We start from the raw sequence: 19665 nt of genomic DNA on the forward strand, positions 1-19665 counted from the left end.
TCATCTACTATGTTGGCTAAGACGTTGAGTGCAGTGTTGAGCAGATCGGTGAAAAAATCATCTTTTTCATTTTACCATTAAGGATATTTGGGGAGATTTTTATAGATATCTTTAATCAGTTAAGAAAGTTTCCTTTTATGTCATCTTTACAAAGGACTCTCTTTTTATCATGGATGCATGTGGAATTTTATTGAATATTCATTCTAACTTTATTCAAATAGCTTTATGATTTTACTGCTTTAATGTGTTATTGCACTATAATGAAAGCTGCTTTTCTAATGTTAAAACAATATTACATTTCTAGGATAAACCCAACTTGGTCATGAATTATCTTTTTTATATGTTGTTGAATTCATTTTCCTAATGTTTGTTTAAGAGTTTTCCATTTATATTCAGGAACTAGACCGGCTTGTAATTCTCCTGGAACTATCTTCCCTTGTTGAAGGATTGATGAGTCTGAGAGTATTTTCCTCATTTCTATTCCTTTGAAGAATTTTCGAAAGACTGGAATAATATGCTTCTTAACTGTTTCTGAGAATTAACCTGGGAAAGGATCTGGACACTTATTTGGTGTAGGTGACTGTATGCCAATTAACAAAGCTTGGTCAGATTTTCTCTATTTTTACCGGGTTTTTGTTGTTGTTATTTGTTTGTTCACTTGACCTATCAGCACTAAGAGAGATGATGGTGGATTTGTGAAGATCTTTTAGTTCTAGAAATTTTTCCTTTATACACTTTTGGAGACTATGTTGTTAGGTATATGTAAGTTTAACTAAAGTTAAATTTTCCTAATGATTTGTTTATCTTATCAACGTAAAGTGACTCTCCTTATTCTCAAGGCAGCTTTTATTCTAGTTTACTATTTTGTCCATTTTTAATATAGCCAAACCAGCTTTCTTTTACATGTGTCCATTGTACATGTGTCTCATAACTAACATACAGCTCTCTTAAAATTTTAGATAATCTAATGATTTATATCTTTAAAAAAATCTGTTCTTTTAAATTGGACACTTTGAAGCATTCACATGTGTTATGATTACTGACGTGTTTGTGTATATTTCCACATTTATATTTTGTTCTTCCTATTTGTCTCGTTTCTCTCCTAGGTTCAATTTTACTCCTCTTCCTCCCCGTATCCTTCTTTTTTGCTTTATTTTGCTTGGTTTCTTCGAGTTTTTCCCCAGCCCTCCTATCCCACTTTTTCTACTTTGAGTTTGAATATAGTCAATACACTTGTATACTCTATTTTTATTCTTTTGTAATTATCCTCTTAACAAGCATGTTCAACAAAGTCTAACATTAATCGGTATGTTATTCTCCTCCAGAAGAATACAGTCAGTAAAATGTTTTAATTATGTTCGTTCCACCACAGGTAGTACCAGGTTTCCATGCTGTTGTTTTCCAACACTTAAGTTGTACTTGTTGCTTCCTTATCTTTATAAATTAAACATTTGCAGTGGTGTTATTTTATGCCTCAATATTTGTTTAGACATCCACATTTTCACCGTTTCCTTGGCTCACCATTTCCTCTTGCATTTCATTCTGGGATTGTTTATGTATTCCGGAACTACGTCCTTTTTAAGTTTCTTTCTTGTGGTTCAACACTGTCCTGATTTGTCTGGAAATGTCTTTTCCCTCTTTCTTGAAGAATATTTTTATAGGGTATGAAATTCTAGATTAACAATGACTTGTTGCCAACACTTTAAATATTTTATTTCACCATACTCTGCCTTCCATTTGGCGACTAGTCTTATTGTTTCAGGATGCTTTTTAGAATTTCTCTTTTATTTTTGGTGTTCTGCAATTTCACTGTATTAATTGTGGATTCCTTTTTTTTTTCCTGCTTGAGATTTGTTGTGCTTCAATAATCTAGACATTCATGACTTTCATCAATTTTGGAAAATTCTCAATAATTATTGCTTCAAATATTGTTTCTACCTTATTATCTCTATTATTACATTTGGAGATCTAATTAGACATATTTTATAGTGTCATACTCAATTCTCCATACCACTTAGCTTCTTTTCCATATATTTAAAAAAATAACTTTGTACTTCTATGTGAATTTTGGATAATTTCTTCAGGTCTATATTCCATTCATTCCCTGTGCAGCTATTGAAAATTTACATTTTTTTATTTCTAGAAGTTCTCTTTAGTATTTTCTGCCAGGTAACTTTAAACAATCTTTGCTTCTAGTTCATTTTTTGATTATCGCCTTAATTTTTTAATTAGTAAACATACTTATTTTCTCATCTGTATCTAATAATGCCCATATCTATGGTCTGATTCTATTGTGTGTTATTGTTGTTGACTTTTTTATGTCTTATTTTAATTATTTTTAATTAAATTAGAGCTCATTTTAATTGTGACTGTGTTGTAATTTTTCCTGGTTTGAGGGGTGTATTAGTCGGGGTTCTCTAAAGGAAATAGAACCAATAGTGTGTGTGTGTGTGTGTGTGTGTGTGTGTGTGTGTATGTATGTGTTTATTTATTTATTATAGGAATTAGCTCACATGATTATGGAGGCCGAGAAGTCCCAGGATTTGCCATTAGTAAGATGGAGACCCAGGAAAGCTGATGGTGTAATTCAGTGTGAGTCCAGAGGTCTGAGAACTGGGAGTACTGATGCCTGAGGGCAGAAGACCAACTTCCCGGCTCAGGCAGAGAGAGCGAATTCACCATTCCTCAGCCTTTCTGCTATAGGTGGCCCCTCAAAGGACTGGATGATGCCCACCCACATGGGGGAGGACAGATCTTTACTCAGTCTACTGACTCCAATGCTAAGCTCTTCCTGAAACACCCTCCTAGACACACCCAGAAACAATGCTTTCCAGGCTATTTGGCCATCCCTTAGACCAGTTGAGCTGACACATGAAATTAACCATCACAAGCAACACTCCACCGGTGAGGATATGTGTTTGCTTCTGCCGTGTGCCTGGGCGTTACCAGTCTAGGACCACTTTAGAGTAAACTCTTGGCTTGACATTTTTCTGACCATAAAGCAAGTGGGAACTTGGGTTCAAAGCCTAAATGCTCATACGAGGGCTTGCTTCAGTTATAAAGTCTCGGGAGAGCATTATTCTTCCTCCATTGAAAGCTAAGACTGAGATACAGACAAGCTTATTGTCATCACCCTCTGGTGGGGTAGATTATAATTTTTTATTTTTTAAATCATGCTTTCTCCTAGGGTAGAGCTTTTTGGGTGTTGACTTGACATGGTGGTGTCTTAGTCAACTTTCCAGCTGGCTGAGGCCTTTGACTGTGTTTATCATCCACCTGCAATCCCTGCCCACAAAACTCTGCACTACTAAAAGTGGGTAGAGGAGTTCAGACACCTGCCATTAGGATTCCTCCTTCAGTTCCCTGGATGTATGCTCCCAGTTCACTTTTTGTGTCTGAGGAATTCCTGTTTTCTTGCAAATTCAGCTGTAATTATAAGGGATACAACAACGTATTTTCTATCCAGGCTTTTCGGCGGTTTTGTAGTGTGAGCATTATTTCAGGATATCTAGTCTTCCATGCTACTATGAACAGAACTCTGTTGCTTATTTTTAACATAGAATCACACTGTTTTGTTTTCATTGTATCCCAGGGACTCCCTGTGGTAAACAATTCTGATTGTCCACTTCTATTCATGAAAGAAGCGGTAAAGGGGACCTCACTTCAGAGCTGGTTTGACTCAGTGGTTCCGTGATGGCAGGAAGAATTGGGTTTCTGGTCATCTCTATGCTGTGCTTTTGATGGAGGAGCAATCTTTATCCTGGTACCAGCTCCCCATGATGGAAAGATGGCAACCAACAATCCTGAGAGCACTTGCTTCTTCCTCCAAACACAAGGAAGAAGGTCTCCGCAAGTTCCCTTAGAAGAGTGGAAAGTATTCCCCCAAGCCTCAAGAAACCTCTCTTTTGTGTCTCACTGGCCAGAAGTGGGCTGTATGTCCATCCCTGAAGCAGGAATTCTGGCAGAGAATACAGTTGAGCTGCTGAGCTGGACACTGACCCCATGCCCACCTCTTGCACTGGGGGTGTCGGCTCCCCAAGCCAGTGGTCTGCTCCTGGGAGATGTGTATACTCCTCCAAGAATTCCAGAAAGTTGCTAAAAGAAGGGGAAATGAATGTGGAGAGAATAACCACAACATGAGGACTGAATGTAGAGACACAAACTACCTGCTGTGCAGCGGACATTAGCGGTTTGGTGGAACAATGGTTTCATTCCTGGGGGGCTCCAAACACACTATTCAAAACAAAAATAAGCCAACAGCCACCAGACACCCCGACCTGATCTACCTGCTAAAGACAGTCCTCCAGGGTCTTCTGCTCAGGACAACCTGGACACCAGTGGCGTATGAGACGTGGGTAGGACTGGGGCATAATCAGGACAGTCCCCTGTTGTGGATCCAAGGGTGAGGGCAAAAGGAGAGGGTGGCAGAACTTGCTAGGAAAATCCAGCGCCCAGGGAGACATGCGGAGGAAAGAGGGCTGAGCCAAGGCAAAACGTAATTTGATGAATGAATTAGGTTTTCTCCTGCTGCCGCCTTATTCTAAAACAATTCACTTCACTGTGTGTATTGCAAACAGCATTGGAAAGAGCCATTTAAGGACTGGGGGGAAGCCACACCTTCCGGACTAAGGTTCAGCTCACCCTCTTCGTCATCCCGCGTCCCTCACCTTTGGTGGCTGGAAGTCCTCGCGCCACTTCAGGGGACTCTGGGTGGGTGGGTGGAGACTTAGGACCTGAAGGTGCTAGTGCCTGGGACATTGGTCCCCACGGGCCGACCCCTGGGTCCTCTCCAGGGGCACGGAGACCAGGCGGGCCCGGGGGCCAGGCCGCGGCCGGCAGTCCACATTAGCTCGCGGAACAGCAGCTCCGGGGCTCACAGGGGTCTCGATCAGCACTCCCCGGAACCCCCCTCCTCGATCCAAACCGAGTCCTCAGGCTCGAAGCGCCGCGACAGGCGCGGTCCAACGGACGCGGGGAGGGACTCGCGCTCCTCCCCAGCCCTTAAATGCCCGCGGGGGAACGAGGCCCGGGGAGTGTCCCTCAAGATCCCTCCGAACGTTGCCGGGGGCCGGGGCCAGGAGCGCGTCCCGGGCTTTCCCTGGGGAAACTCCTCCCCCAACACCCCCGCCCCTGCCCGGACCCGCCCCTCTGGGGCCGCCGCTCAGGCTCGACCCCTCCCCCTGCCCAAGGTGACCCGGGACCTGCACTTGGGGGTGTCGCCCTGGGCATTTGGATACCGCCTCCCGGGATTAAAGCGAGATCCGGGGAGGGTCGAGGACTCCCGCGCCGGGCAGAAGAAGACGTGAGCTTGGTAGGAAGCGGAGAAGGAAGAGGAGGAGGAGGAGGAGGAGGAAGGGCGAGGGGCGGGAGCGCCGGGCCCAGCGAGGCGCAGGTGAGCGGCTCTGTGCTCCGTCTGGGGCTCGGGATCCCCGCGCAAGACCGGGCGACCTCAGCTTCCCGGGCGCTGGGTGGGAGTGACAGTAGGTGAAGCCAGGTGTGCGCAGCGCGAGCGCGGCAGGTGCGGGACGCGCGGGGCTGAGCCCGGCAAAACCCCTCCGTGGGAGCTGCGAGGGTGCCCCGAGCCCGGGATCCCTTGGCGCGGCGCTCGGAGGCCCCCGGCGGCCCCGTGGGCATCCCGCGGCCGGGGCAGGTTGCCTTGTGAGTCCCTGGCCTATTTGGAGAAGGGGGTGCCCGGGGGTCCCTCGGGTGGATCCCCTCGGTCTGGGGGTCCCTTGGGTGGATCCCCTCGGTCGGAACCGGCTCCTGCTCCCCCTGCCTCTGCGGCCCGGAGCTGGGGGCCGGGGGGTTGGGGGTGCGCCTTGTCCCTCCGGGAACGAGGAAGAGGGGGGATTTTCGATCCGTTTCTTTGTTTCGCGAAAATCTCTGCAGCCCCGGAGTGTTACCTGAACTCCTTCTGCTCCTTGGTTACCTCCCGAAGTGGGGAGAAACTGGAAACTCGCTGAGATTCCGGGAGCGATACGGCCGGCGCGGCGGGGACGGCGGGGACAGGCTCCCGGACGGCCCCCGGGCGAGGCGCGAACGGCTCGGCGGCCAAGGGGGAAGGACTGCCCGCAGCCCCGGCCCCATTGCGGCGACCGGAGGCGGCGATCAGGGCTGGCCACCTGGGCACCGGGCACCCGCAGGAACCGGTCGGGCGGAGTGGTCCTGGACCATGGGCGGGCGCTCCCTGCCGGGGAAAAGGCCGGACACCCGGGCGCTCCGGTCCACCGCATGCCGCCCTGTGGGACTCTGTACAGTGGCCGAGCGGCCAAGCTCGCCAGCCTGGCAGTGGGCGCCCTGTTCCCCGCCGCACGGGTCCTGCGGCGGAATTGCTTTACCACCCCAAAGTTTGTGTGTCCACGTCTCAGAGGCTTTGGTTGCGGGTGGCTGCCGGCACTGGCTTGTGGCCCAGCGTTTGGGTGCCGGGATCCTGAACCGATGCGACAGAGAGCCGCCCCGCCCGCGGGCACAGCGCGGTAACCTCGAATCCCATTTCGGATGCACAAGCAATGGACTTGGTCAAGGGAAATCCTAGTGGTTCGCTTGGGAGGGAAAGGACGGCACGGTGGCCAGAGTCGGCCGGTGGGCAGGGTGACAGCTGCGCACTCCTCGCCTCAAACACGCGCGGCGGTGCTGGGGCTGCACTAGCGAGCGCGCGCTGCGTGCGCTGATGCTTGCGCTCGCACCGCTGTCAAGAACCCCTCTAGGAACGGAAATTACAAAGGCTGCGAGCCGGAGTTCAAGGTGCTTACAAAACCTAAAGTGAGGGGAGGGTTGTTGACTAATTCTGGGAGGTCCGGAAGGTTCTCCAGGAAGTGAGAATGGAGCCAACCTCCGCGGGACAAGGGGTGGGGGCTGGGAGAGCTTACACGGCCCCAGGATCTGGGGGCTCAGGCACTGAGGGAGCCTCGTCTCCTAGCTCGCAGTTGCTGCTGCTGCTGCAATTGCTGAGTGAGGGGGGGGGGGTGGAGTGGGTGGCTGGTGGGCCAGGTGATGGAGGAGCCCCCAAGAATTCACTAGAGAGTCGCTCTGGCTCTCAGCTTTACCAGAGGTGGGGCCTGCCTCCATCCCCCCAACCCCAGCTGACCGAACCTGCCAATGAGGTTAGAGTGGAAGGAGGGGCTCCATTGAGCAAGCAAACACTCAGTGGAGAGTTGGGGGAGTCCCCTGGGCTGGGACCCCTGAACACTTCCCTCCCTGTCCTTCAAACACATCAACTGGTGGGCAGCGTGGGCCTTTGTTCTTGGCTTGGACATTTGTTTGGTCCCCAGCAACTTCCTTCTTAGAGACACCCTCAAGGTCAGCCTTGTAACAGGGTTGTGTTGTTGCTGGAGCCGCCTTGGAGATTGCCAGCTTGAGCCCTGGCTGCCCTGCCCTGGGCTCAGTCACCTTAATTGTAGGAGCAAATTTGGCTCCACTGGTATTGTGATAACAGCAAACGTGGATGTGGCACTTTCTTCCAGGCAGACGTCACTGCAAGTTCCTTGTAACATGTTGAATGCAGTTGTAAGGTCCTGCAGGGGGAAGGGATGCGGCAAAGCCATCTGGCTCTGGGCTTCGGTACATATTGTCACTTACCTTTGCTTCCGCCTGGGCTCCTCCAGGGCACTAGAATGTATGGAAACCAGAGAAGAGGAGAAAGAGAAGCTGAGCACAGGCCCCGGAGGTGCCCGTGTGACAGGGCCTTTCCTGACAGGAGCCCTGGTGGCAGCCTCGCCTGGGGCTCCGTGTGACGGAGCAGAATGCCCAGGACTGCTCCGTGGGGCAGTGGGGGGAGGGCTGACTTCCCCGGATGATGCTGGTGCGATGTCCTGTGGATGATGACGCCTAGACACACACAGGACATGAGGACAGTGTAGTGGTCATCGTATAAGTGTGCTGACTGTGCCTCTGGGTCCAGCCGGGGCATGAGGGAGGCAGCCCACCAGCAAGCGTAAACTGGGACCCTGGGCTGGCGGCTGTCACTCTTCCATCTGAACTTGTGGCAGGAGTCCCCAGAGCTTTGTAACAATATGGGGTCATTGCCCTGCTTCCAACTGCATCACACACTGAGAGTGGGGAATCTATTTTTCTAAACCTTCCAGAAAATTCCAGGTTTGGAAATTATTGCTCAGGTCTGAGCCTTGGGCATGGAAGCAGAAAGGAAAGGCGACTGGGTCAATTTAGTGGCTGGTTGGTTTGGGTTACGTAAGGATTGGGTAGGATCTGCTGGGGAGGAGGGTCTGGGGGGCATTCAAGACCCCAAGGGCTTTCCCACCTCTGCTCTCTCACTGCTCTGGATTCCCCAGAGTTGTCCCACCTCCCACAATTGCTGAGCTCTTGCTGCTCTTCCTGTCCCCACCTTACTTTCCAAAGTGCCTGCCAGGGACCCCTGAGATTGGGTCTGCCCCAGGATGAGTCAGGTGGCCTCTGGGGGTGGGGTGCAAGGATGTCAGTCACAGACCTGAAGAGCTGAGATTTGCACTGGGACGGACTTGGTGAGCCCCTTCCTGGCTTGGGGTTGGGGAGCCCCAAAGGCCATCTAGGGGGAGCTCTGGCTTCCAAGCCCCCCGAGGCAATGAGCCCCTGTTCCATTGACATCCTGGCCCCATGTACACGTGAAGTCCCCAGGACTAGCAGAGGGCCCGTCTGATCACACAGGCAACTCTGCAAGACCGGTTAGAGGAGGAACTTGTGGTCAGGAAAGGAGAAGAGCCTCGCCTGGGACCTGGTTTTTCCCAGCCGCTGGACAATGGTCTGGAGAAGAGGAACTGGACATGGAGAAGTGGCAGTGGCAGCCATAGAGGCATCCTGGGAGAAAGGCAGATACTGATTGTTCTGGGGGGCTGTGCGCAGTTACTTGAATTGTAAACTGGATTTCGAAGAAGGGCGGTGACCGAAAGGCAAGCTTTTGCTCTTATTAGAGGTGAGCCGGCGGTGGGTGGGGGGAGGAGGAAGGACTTGCTCTCGGTGAAAACTCCAGCATTTGGTTTGTGTGTGTGGACAGACGGGAGCTCTCAGGCGTCAGTGAGGGAGGGGGTGCAGGAGGGCGTGTGAGTGCAGAGGGGGGATAAGGAAGATGAAATGTTGGAAGGGCGCCCTGTGCTTGCAGTTGTGGGGGCTGAAGGCTGGGCATTCATGCCAGGGGAGAACAGACACAGGATGGGAGCGCTCGGGGCGGACGGAGAAGAGAGGATGCCGCGATGGCGATGGCGATGGCGATGGCGGGGACGTTCGTAAAAACTGTTCCCAAATGAGAGATGAACTGGAAGAGAAAACGAAGCCCAGCGTTTGTTCTGCTTGTTTGTATGTGGCCTGAGCCTCAGTGTCAGGTTCCTTCTAAGGTCACTGCCTTCCTAGGGGCCTTTCTGGTCGAGCACCGCACTTGGCCTCATTTCAGCCCTTGATCTGAACGGTGCACGTGGAGCCTGGGTTTTCTAGGCACCGTGGGTCTGGAGTTCATTCTTCAAGTGTCTGACCGCAGAGAATAAAAGCTCATCCTGTCTGGTCTCCTGGCGAAAGCCTAGTTCCGCTCTAGAATACGCTAGGGAAGTGGTCTTCACTGTTGGATCAAACGTCTGTAGGTTTGAGGAACTGTGTTCTTCCCAAGGCCACCCAGGTGACTTCTGGCCTTTCTCGTTGGAAACTTGGTTCTCCTGGGTTAAGTTAAACCCACCTTTCTGATATTTCTGACCATTTTGATCCTGGTTTCCCCTTTGGATTTACACAGAGTAAACTGAGTCCCTTCTCCACATAACAGCCCCGTAGATACTGGAAGGTGAATCTTAGCGGCTCATTGTGTTATTATTGTGTGCTCATCACGAGTTGGGCACAGGGCTGGGACACTTCCACCTTCATCGTGGCAACAACCTTGCTGACTTATTGTCCCCATTTCACAAATCGACTGGGGCAAGTTCTTTACACGTAAGCCAGTGAGTGGTCTTTGCACGTGCCCCCCTGGAGGGACCTGGGCCTGCCTGTCCCATTAGACATGCAGTCAGTTTAACCACCTGGACCTGTGGGGTCACTGTGACCTCACCTTGGAGGCTGGTTTTGTCCAGGTGCAGGCTTTCCAGCCATCTCTCTCTCTCTCTCTTACATTTCATTCTTACTCATTTGGCCTTTGGAACTCAAAAAAATATTGGAACGGTTTCTTTGTGTGGCACAAAGCTAGATTTGAAAAAAATAAAAAAGGACCAGACCCAATTACTGCCCTAAAAAGTTTGTAATCTCGTTGGGACAATGAGGCATTCATAGAGAAAGAAACTTGGATGCTGCAGACAATACCTCTCCTGAGGCGATGCCTCTCTCTCTCCCTCTCCCTCTCCCTGTCTCTGTCGCTCTCTCCCCCACCTCTCTCTCCAGTCACTGTCTGATTGCCTTCTACTTACTATTTATGTTGAACTGTTATTGAAATCTACTACTGTCTGTTAACTTTACCAGTGCACGATTTCCCCAGCAGGAAATGAGAGCGTCGTTTCTGTAATGTGATTTTGTGCAATGGCTGAGGCATGAGAGGGGCTCATGCATCACTTGTTGACTGGATAGGGAGTGTGTGTTGGTGTTGCTTGCTTTGGAGTTTGAAGAAGGGACACAGAATCTGAGGTCCAGGAGTGTGGGCCTCGTCAGCCTGTCACACCTTGTCTCACCTGTCTCGCCTCCTGGAGGCACCCAGAGGGCGTCTGCGTGGGAGCGAGCACATGCATGGTGGTGCGTGGTGAGGTCAGCGGAGCCTTCCTGATAGGGGACACCCCTGACCGTGGATGGGACTCTGTGAGTTCATCTGCATTCGTTTGGTGGTTTTCAAATTTAGTCTCTGGCAAATGTGTTCTGAGATCTCGAGAGGGAAGACACTAAGAGAAGAGACTGTTCTTGTTTGGATGTAGCTTCATTAGGCCCTGACGTGCAGGTAGGACTCCACAGCATGACCGCAAGTGACTCAGGTGTGACTCAGCTCCCTGAAAGGAAGGCCCACAGTCGACCGAAACGGCCGTGTTCTGTCATGTGATTCATGGGGACGATTGTGGAGCAGGAGCTGGCGGTCAACAAGTTGGGGTCAGGGGGTCAGTGGCACATTTGCTCTTCTGCCACTTAAAGGAAATATGCTTCGCTGTGGCTGGCTTTCGGAAGGAAGGACAACTATCTGTGCCCTGTCAGTGACAGGAAGGGACCTCCGTGGCACCGTGTGGCCTCTCTCGTCTTGCTCCTTCCAGAAACCAGTTAGAGAGTTGCTGTCTTGTGTGGGTGTGGACACGCCAGCTGTGAAGAGGAGCCAGACCCAGTGTGACCTCCGGGTCTCCTTTCAGACCCGGTTCCATGGAGACATTCTCCCTTCCTTTCTTTTCGGCCAGAGAGATTATAGGCGGCACGCCTCTCCTCCGCGGTAGCTAGTCTAGACACACTTGGTGTTTTTGGTTCTAAGGTTTTGTGGGCCGGGGGATCGCTGGATGAGATAGGGTATTGTGCCGTTGCTTCTGGGTCCTGGGGCTTCTACAGGATAATTCATGGCTGTGCTCCCTGGTGCCTTCCCTTCCAGGCTTCCTTGTCTCACTGTTAGGGATCTTGAATGAACAGGAAGCCTGAATTTTGAGCATCGATTCCTCTTTCCTTTCAGAGCGCTCCTCAAGTGGGAAAGCCGCCAGTGGGATCGAATTTTCATTTCCTGAAACTTCACCCAAACCTATAACTGGTGAGATAGCTCAGAGGCACAGGCCCTGAGAGCAGACAAACCAGAGGGGTGAGAACGTTTGCTCGCTAGGCCAGGGCTCTTTTGAAAGTAATCTTAGGAAGGTGACAAGTTTTTTCCTGCTTATCCGAGAGGGGAGCGGAGCTTATTGTGCTGATGTCAAGTCTTAGACCGCTCTCTCCTCACAGAGCAGAGGTAGAAAAGGTATATTAATACATGCTAGTTACATCATTGACAGGCTTAAATGGTGTGTGCATATATACATATGTGTGTATATGTATTTTCTACATAGTGATCCCTCCCTTTCCTCTTCCCCAGAAAGGTGTTGACTTTTTTGTTTTTAATCTCAAAAAACCTCAACGTTGTCAATATGAACTGGTTCTTATATTTTTACTTTACATGAAGTCATAAATAAATGATTGGTGTGTTTTGGGGGCTGACCAGTTCAACGAGTTTTCCCAAGATGAAAAAACCATATTCATATTTTCATTCATAGCCTGTTGTTGTTATTTTTAGTTGAATGAGTCAAATAATGATGTTTAGGAGACAGCCAGGCAGTGGTGTCCTAGCGCGAGCTCTGTTGCTTTTGGCGTCACTGGATTTTCAGAGCTGGGGGGCTTCACACTAGCAAGTCTGCAAACATGCAAATGCTGCCATCCGCCCCTCCCCCCAGCAGGCCGCTCCACGTCTGTGAGCTTTACGATCACTTTTTTTTAATTTCACAAAAATCCATGTAGCACTTACTGTGTGCCAGGCACTAACAGCTTTCCAAGTTTCATCTCATCTCATACCAACAACCCTGTAGTGGGTACTATTTTTATTGCCTTTTGCAGACAAGGGAACTGAGGCACAGAAACGTTCACCGACTTGCCCCAGGCCACAGCTAGTGAGGGACTGAGCTGGGGTCTGGGTCCAGGGACTCATCCCAGAGGTCACGGGCTGACCCACACGCCATGCTGCCTGCCGCCATTTGCCAGGTGGAAATGTTCAGACCAGACCTGGCCAGCCTTGAAGCCCAGAGCTCTCTCTTTGGGAATGCAGTCTTGTGGGCGGATGATTGCAAAGGCCTTTTCTCGAAGCACTCCTTGGTCATGGCCAGACAGCAGGGGAGGGCGGGTAAACGCCCTCATTTGGTCTTGCGAGGGAGAGTGGTGTCAGATGGGGCTTTCCTACCGAGTTTCCATGTTGATGCTCTTGATATTACGGTGAACCGTTCACAAATGTCCGTGAACAAATGAACCAGAGCTTTCTTTTCAGTACTGCTAACCTTAGAAACCACCGAAACGATTAGATCTGAATTTCAATCTCTTCTAGATTTGGGCTGGTAAATGGAGTAGCGGGTCAGTGTGAATGTGTTTTCCAGCTTTTTCTCTTTTTCTTTTTTTTTTCTTTTTACATATATGTTTGTTAAGAATTGGGAGCGTCCATATGGCTTCCTTAAAAAGTCAGGTGTGGCCTCTGGTACTAAGTTCTAGACCCCCTGCTCAGGGTGTGCGGCTACTTCCATCCCCACGGACACTGCAGGTGCGAGCGAGGGAGCCTCCAATGGTGCCCGCTGTCACTGGTGCCTGGCACCGAGCTGTCGGCCTGCACCTCTCGTTCAAGCCTCAACCAAACAAGACACTGCTGATTATTACGTCTGTTTCTGTCCGAGAGTCAGAGCCGTTCCGTTATTGCCCAGTGATACCTCCAGGAGGTAGTGCTGCAGGGAGTTAACCCACATGTTTGCCCATCTGCAGCTTCTGCTGAACGTGATGGGTGCGTGTGTGTGTGTGTGTGTGTGTGTGTGTGTGTCCCATCCCTGGTTTCTCCTGTTGTAACGTGGTGGGTGCGGGGGGACTCGGTCCCCTGTGAGAGCTGTGTGGGTGCAGCCAGCCCTGAACTCTGAGTTATGAGCGAGTCCCAGGCTCCAGTGTGGCAGGTTGTGGGGGCCAGGGGTAGAGGTGAAGGGGCAATGCTGCTGTTCGTTCTGGGGAGCGGTGACTGTCACCTAGACAGCCTTCTAGTTCTTTCTCTACCTGTCTCTTAGACACTAACTGGTATGGAAATATTACAGTTTTGTCATTCTTTCTTCTAGGTCGTCTTGAAGGTTTCAAATACCTGCCTTTACCTGATGCTGCTAATAGAGTCAGGATGGCTTTAAACTCAGTAAGTGGTGAATTATTACCCTCCGGGTCTTTGTCCCTCTTCGTCCCTCTTTGTCCCCTTATTTCTTCTGTGATTCCCTGAGGTGTATCACATGGGCCTTAACAATGTTGCTCACCTTGTTAAGGGCCATATGTCCGGACTGTGTGTGCTCTGTGGATGCTGGTCAGGAAATTCCCTAGATTACAGGTGAGCAGAAGGAGGCAGGGTGTGGCCACCCAGCAGCTGCCCCCATGAGAGTCTCAGAGCTGTTGGGTGGGTGTGGGGAGATGAGCGTCTCACTGCCACCTCTTCTCTTCTTGCTCTGAAGGTGGGGGTGGGCAGGGGACCAGGCTCGGGCTCGGTGTGGGGATAGATGGAGGGAGGATGGTGCTGAGAGGGAGTAAGTCCTGGGGAAGAAAGAGTGTGTAGGGCACGTGGGCCAGCAGACCATCCTGTAGCCCGACTTACTGGTACACAGGACAGGTCATGATTGAATGAGGCGTTGGGCTGGCTGTGTCTCTTCCTGGAGCCGCCCCCTTACCCCCTCCCCACCCCCATTGGAGGCAAATGCATGATCCCTGTTCCCCATCATATCTCACCAACTCATCGTATCCCTGGGAATAAGTGCATTTAGGAAAGAGTTGCGGTTAATAACAGTTTTCTAGATCCTACATCTGGAAAACAGACTTCTAGCTCCCCCACCTTTATTTGTTGCTGGTATATATTTTCACTGGATTCATTTTGAATTTCAAATCCACTGCCCGGGAATCCGCCAGGACAAATGGCGGTGCTTGCTGCAGCCTTTCCTGGGTTGGACGGTGTGTTCTCAGATGCTACAGATAGAGGCTGACACACGTGCTGCTGGTTCTGCCCCTGGTCCCCCATTTAGATGGGAGATTACATGTCATTTTCTCCTTCTGCCTGCTGCTTGGGTTCAGACTTATAATCTTTGGACTTTTGAAGGAGAGCACTGGTGAGTTATTAAGCAAAAGTTAACTCTGGGAGCCCACATTTGGCTCATTTCTTTATTGTCACTTTCCTGGTGGCTCCATTTCAAATTCTAAGCATTAAGTTGCCTCTGTTGAGAACACCGGTCCTCTCTGGGATCACAGTCAACAAGAAACAAGGGCAGAAATTAACGAGTGGGAAGAAGGTTTGCATGGGGACCTCAGACACTGATAAGAGGCAGAGTGGCCTCCCAGCCAGTGGGACTGAGGGGAGCTGAAGCAGGAGAAGATTGCGGGTGGGCAGGGTCCAGAGTGGCCCGCTGGGGAGTGGAGGGGCGGGTCCTAAAGGGTAGGCCTAGAGAAACAATCTTTAAGTGGCAAGAGCGGAGAAGGGCTTTCTAAGAACATAGAAACCAGCCCAAAGGTGGAGCTGAGAATAAAACACTATGGCTGGGTCAGTCCCTTTCACTTTTGCACCCAGAAAAATCCACTCGCAGGGACGTAGCCACAGAAGTCCACAGAACTCAAAATCCACTCGCAGGGACATAGCCACAGAAGTCCACAGAACTCCACACAAACGCTTGTGCTGTATAAAGATGTTTATTTAGGCAGAGCTGCGAGCAGCCCCCATTTGTAAACCAGGTACCTGCTCATTAATGAGAGATAGTGAGTAAATGTGATGTGATTCTACAAGAGAAGAGGGGCAAGAAAAGGGATTGCATGGTGACGTGCATACTGTGATCCTTTAGGCCAATTTCCTAACTTTATCGCTCACTTTGCTCTCTGCAAAATGGGTGTATCAATTGCTCCTGAATCATCTTAGTCATGATCATTTCAAGGTTTCAAGGTTTCAAGGTCATGAAAGCAGGTCAGTTCTCCAGTGTCAGCTATTATTATTCTCATTATAATTCCGGTATCACTAGTTTATAACTTTGCACTCCATTCTCAAGGCATAGGGTATGGACTCATTCCCAGACTTTGACACATTTTTTTCTTTATTTGCTTTTTTTTTTTTAACTAAACTTCAATGGTTTGTAAACCATTTACTTTTTCTTTATGTCACAAAAAAGAAGTGAATGGTGACATAGGTTAAGGGTGAGTCAAAAAGGTACAAATTCCCAGTTATAAGATAATTAGGTCCTGAGGATGTACCGTGTTTCCCTGAAAATAAGACCGGGTCTTATATTAATTTTTGCTCCAAAAAACGCAATGGGGCTTATGTTCAGGGGACGTCATCCTGAAAAATCATGCTAGGGCTTATTTTCCGGTTAGGTCTTATTTTCGGAGAAACACAGTAATTACAGCATAATGGACTGTTGTTACCAAGACTGGGTTGCATCTTTGAAAGCTGCTAAGACAGTCGATCTTAAAGGTTCTCATCGTAAGAAAAAATTCTTTATAAATATGTGTGGTGATAGAAGTTAGACTTATCGTGGTGATCATTTCATAATTTTTATACACATATTGAATTACTGTGTTGTATGCCTGAAGCTAATATGATGTTACGTGTCGGTTATACCTGAATAAAAAAAAATGACTAGCACAAAAACAAAAACAAAATCTATTGACAGTAAACTGAAAATTCTGGTTAGTTTTTATTCTTGATAAGTTCAGCGTTTGGCATAAGTATAAACACCTTAAAAGGGTCTGAAGCTTCTAATGCCTTGTCTGAGTGCAGTGGGGTCTACATTTAACCTTTAGGGTCACTACGGTTTCGTAGTATTCATTGTCTTTTTAATTGTTTAGGGATCACCACCAGGTGTTGAACCTTACTACGAAAACCATGGATACCAGCCCGAGAGCCTCTATCCCCCGCGGCCTGCTGTGGCCCCCAGTGCCTACTCGGTGTATCCGGCCCCGTACTACACGCCTGTGGTACCCCAGTACACCCCGAGGGTTATGACGCACACTTCAACACCTGCCATCCACACGCAGCCCAAATCCCCGTCGGGGACGCTGTGTACCTCAAGTAGGACACTTTTTGTGTTTATTTCCTACAATGGAAACTGAGTTTGGGGTCTGCCTTCTCTAGTGGGCTCTGTTCCCACCTGCTGTGGCCAACCATGCTGGGCGGCTGGGGCTGGTCTGTCTTACGTGCCTTTTCCCGCTCCCTCTGCTGTGTCAAAACTGTCAGCCGCTGAGTGTCTTCTCCTGCTCAGGGACTTGCGGGAATCCCTGGGCTGAAAGGTCTTCACGTTCCCTTACCTCTCCTGTCCCAGCTTTGCCTGTACCACCCAGGGTGGTCTTTCAAGATGGGCGTCTCTGTACTGTTTCTTGCCTGCGTGGTTTATCTTTAATGAATTGGTAAAGTCCTGCTGCAGGAATAAACGGACCTTTCTTTGTGGCACTTCCCTGGATACAACAAGTCGGGGTGCAGGTGCCCCATAAGGATTTTGTGTTCAGTGAATGAAGCGGCTGGTGTGGTTGGGGCCCAGAAGTTTCTGTGACTTTCTCTTGGCTTTAATGATCTTGTGGCTGGATGTAGAGAAGGGCTGAGAGGTCGAGGGTGCGTGCCCTTCGCTTATCACTTAATTCCATATCTTTCTTATACCCTCTCATTCATCTCCCCTGTTTGCATCTCACTCTGTCTTCTTTCTTTCCAGACCCCTTCTCCTTACACCCTCTGAATTTTGATGCAGACTAGTTTAAGTGTTAGGAATTGCCCAGACAGAACTAGCACGGCAGTGGACTGGTACAGCTGGTACTAGTCCAATTACAAAACTAGTACAGTGGCTGTACCAACTAACATTTTAAATGATAATGTTTTCGGTCTTACTTTGGGATAGACACATACTTGTGCAGTTGAAGATGAGTAACAGAGCATTTCCATGTACCCACCACCACATCATACATCATCGAAATAATACCTGTGCTATTTGAAGCCCCCTTTCTGTGTCCCTCCCAGACATCCCCAGCTCCTAACGAGCACTGCCGTCCTGTATTTCTGTCCCAACACTTGTGTCTGCTCCCCTCACGCTTCACACACAGCGTTTCCAGCCTGCTCCTCTGTCTCTCAACCTCTACCCTCTTTTATTCCCACGTTTTCTATGCCTTCACGGTTCCTCCTTCATCATCCCGTCTCCTTTCCTGGCTCTCTCTGTCCCTCTATTAGTTTCTCTCTGCTCAAGGAAATTGCTCTGATGTCCTTCTGGTGGTTGGTTGGATAGGTCATGACCAGTGGTTCTCAATGGGGGGCGATTTTGACCCCCAGGGATATTTGTCTGGAAACAGTTCTGGTTGTTTATAACTGGGGGGGGGGGGCTAGTGGCATCTCCTGGGTAGGTGCCAGGATGCTGCTAAACATCCTACAGTGCACGGGACACCCACACAGCCAAGAATGACCAGCCAAGATGGCAGCAGTGCCGAGGCTGAGAACCCCACTCTTAGTCTGTCATGGTGGCAGGAAGGAAGCCAGGTGAAGAGGGTTAAGGAACCCTGGCAGTGGTACCCGCCTCCTAAACAAAGAGGACAGTGGTCAGAAGCCAGGGGTCCCCTCTTGAGGTCAGCATGTTAAATGGGTGGCACTCATACCGGTGACCATCCAACCCCGGCTGACAGAAAGAGCCGGCTTTCCTGACTCCCACATTTCCACTTTTCCAAGGGAGAAACTGGTAAAGACAGGCAGTTTGACAGGGATATATAAATCCCTTGTCGGTTATTCTTAGAAGGGCACGAGCCTACACATAGGATTTTTCATTCTAAAACTGCCCTTTAAACTCAAAAATAGTTCACTGAACTTACCGTGGTATTATTCTTAGAACATTTTATTGGCTTATAACACATAGAAACAAATATATTTTATAAGTGTAATGTTTGGCCTTGGAAGTATTTTTTTAAAATAACATACTGTTATTCTTAGAGTAGTTTTAGGCATACAGAAAAATTGAATGTAGAGAGAGCACCTGTATACCACCTTCCCTCACCCCCAAAATTTCCCGTCATCTTACCTTGGTGTGGTGCCTCTGTCTGTTGCAACGATGAGCCCATGTTGATTCATATGAGCCCATATTAACTGAAGTCCATAGTTTTCAGGTAGGATTAGACTCTTTATTGTATCTCCTATGGGTTTGGACAAATGTGTAGTGACAGGTGTCCATCATTACAGTACCATACAGAATAGTTTCATTCCCTAAAAATCCTCTGTGCTCCCCCTGGTCATCTCTCCCTTCCTCCCTCCTCCCAGGCCTTCTTATTCTCTGGCTCCATAGTTTTGCCTTTTCCAGGGTATTGTCCAGTTGGAATCATGTGGCATGTAGCCTTGTCCGAACCTTGACAGTATTTTGCGAGTTACTTAACTAGCACAAATCAGAAGCTTTCCCACCAGGAGTACAAGGGACATTTTTGGATTTAATGTATCTGTTTTGCTTTAGCAAGTCATAGGTGTTTCACACTGAATCACAGCTGGGTTTTGGAGAATTGAAGGTCAACAAGCCTAGGACGCAAATAATTGACACTAGAAACAGTAGGGCTGAATCAACAGTAGACTAAATTGATGATGATGAAGGAAAATGGATAGTAAGTTATAATTAAACTCAACAATAGGCGCAGTTGCAAACCAGCAAGTCAAAATGCTTGTCCACCAAAAGTAAAACCAGGGGTCCCCACTGCCCAGAGCAGCGCAGATTGCCACTGAATGTCAGGTAACACCACCTAATTTAATATTCCCTAACTGTCCTGTCAAGTTCTTGTATCTTAGATAAAATGACATACAGAAAAGTCGCCCCAATGAAGAGATTATCCTTGGCCAATGGGTCAGATTGGCCATTTGGAATTTCTCCCGGGAGAGCTGCCCCTGAGACTCCACCCTGCCTGCCTCAGAAATAATCGCTCTTGGCGAGTTCTGATGATGTGGCTGGGTGCCACTTGGCGTTCCTCAGACCTTGGCTCTGGCCTCACCTGGGAGCCTGTAAGAACTGCAAATTCATC

General features: G+C 49.2%; 1 protein-coding gene across 3 annotated transcripts in view; it reads left to right on the forward strand.

Moving 5' to 3' along the window:
- The first annotated feature begins 5186 nt into the window (after positions 1 to 5186).
- TMPRSS2 (transmembrane serine protease 2) overlaps positions 5187 to 19665 on the forward strand; it is a 34950-nt gene continuing 20471 nt past the window's right edge. The window contains exons 1-3 of one of the 3 annotated variants that reach the window (XM_019745777.3): positions 5187 to 5311; positions 13743 to 13813; positions 16486 to 16708. In XM_019745777.3, coding sequence (XP_019601336.3) covers positions 13799 to 13813; positions 16486 to 16708 — 238 coding nt within the window. In that variant the 5' untranslated portion in view covers positions 5187 to 5311; positions 13743 to 13798. Of the gene's footprint in view, positions 5393 to 5449; positions 5495 to 13742; positions 13814 to 16485; positions 16709 to 19665 lie in introns of those variants that run through there. The other 2 variants (XM_019745776.3, XM_019745778.3) reach the window with 2 other exon arrangements.

This window comes from Rhinolophus sinicus, chromosome 17, assembly GCF_057876585.1.
Source record: "Rhinolophus sinicus isolate RSI-liver-muscle chromosome 17, RSI-T2T, whole genome shotgun sequence".
NCBI lineage: Eukaryota > Metazoa > Chordata > Mammalia > Chiroptera > Rhinolophidae > Rhinolophus > Rhinolophus sinicus.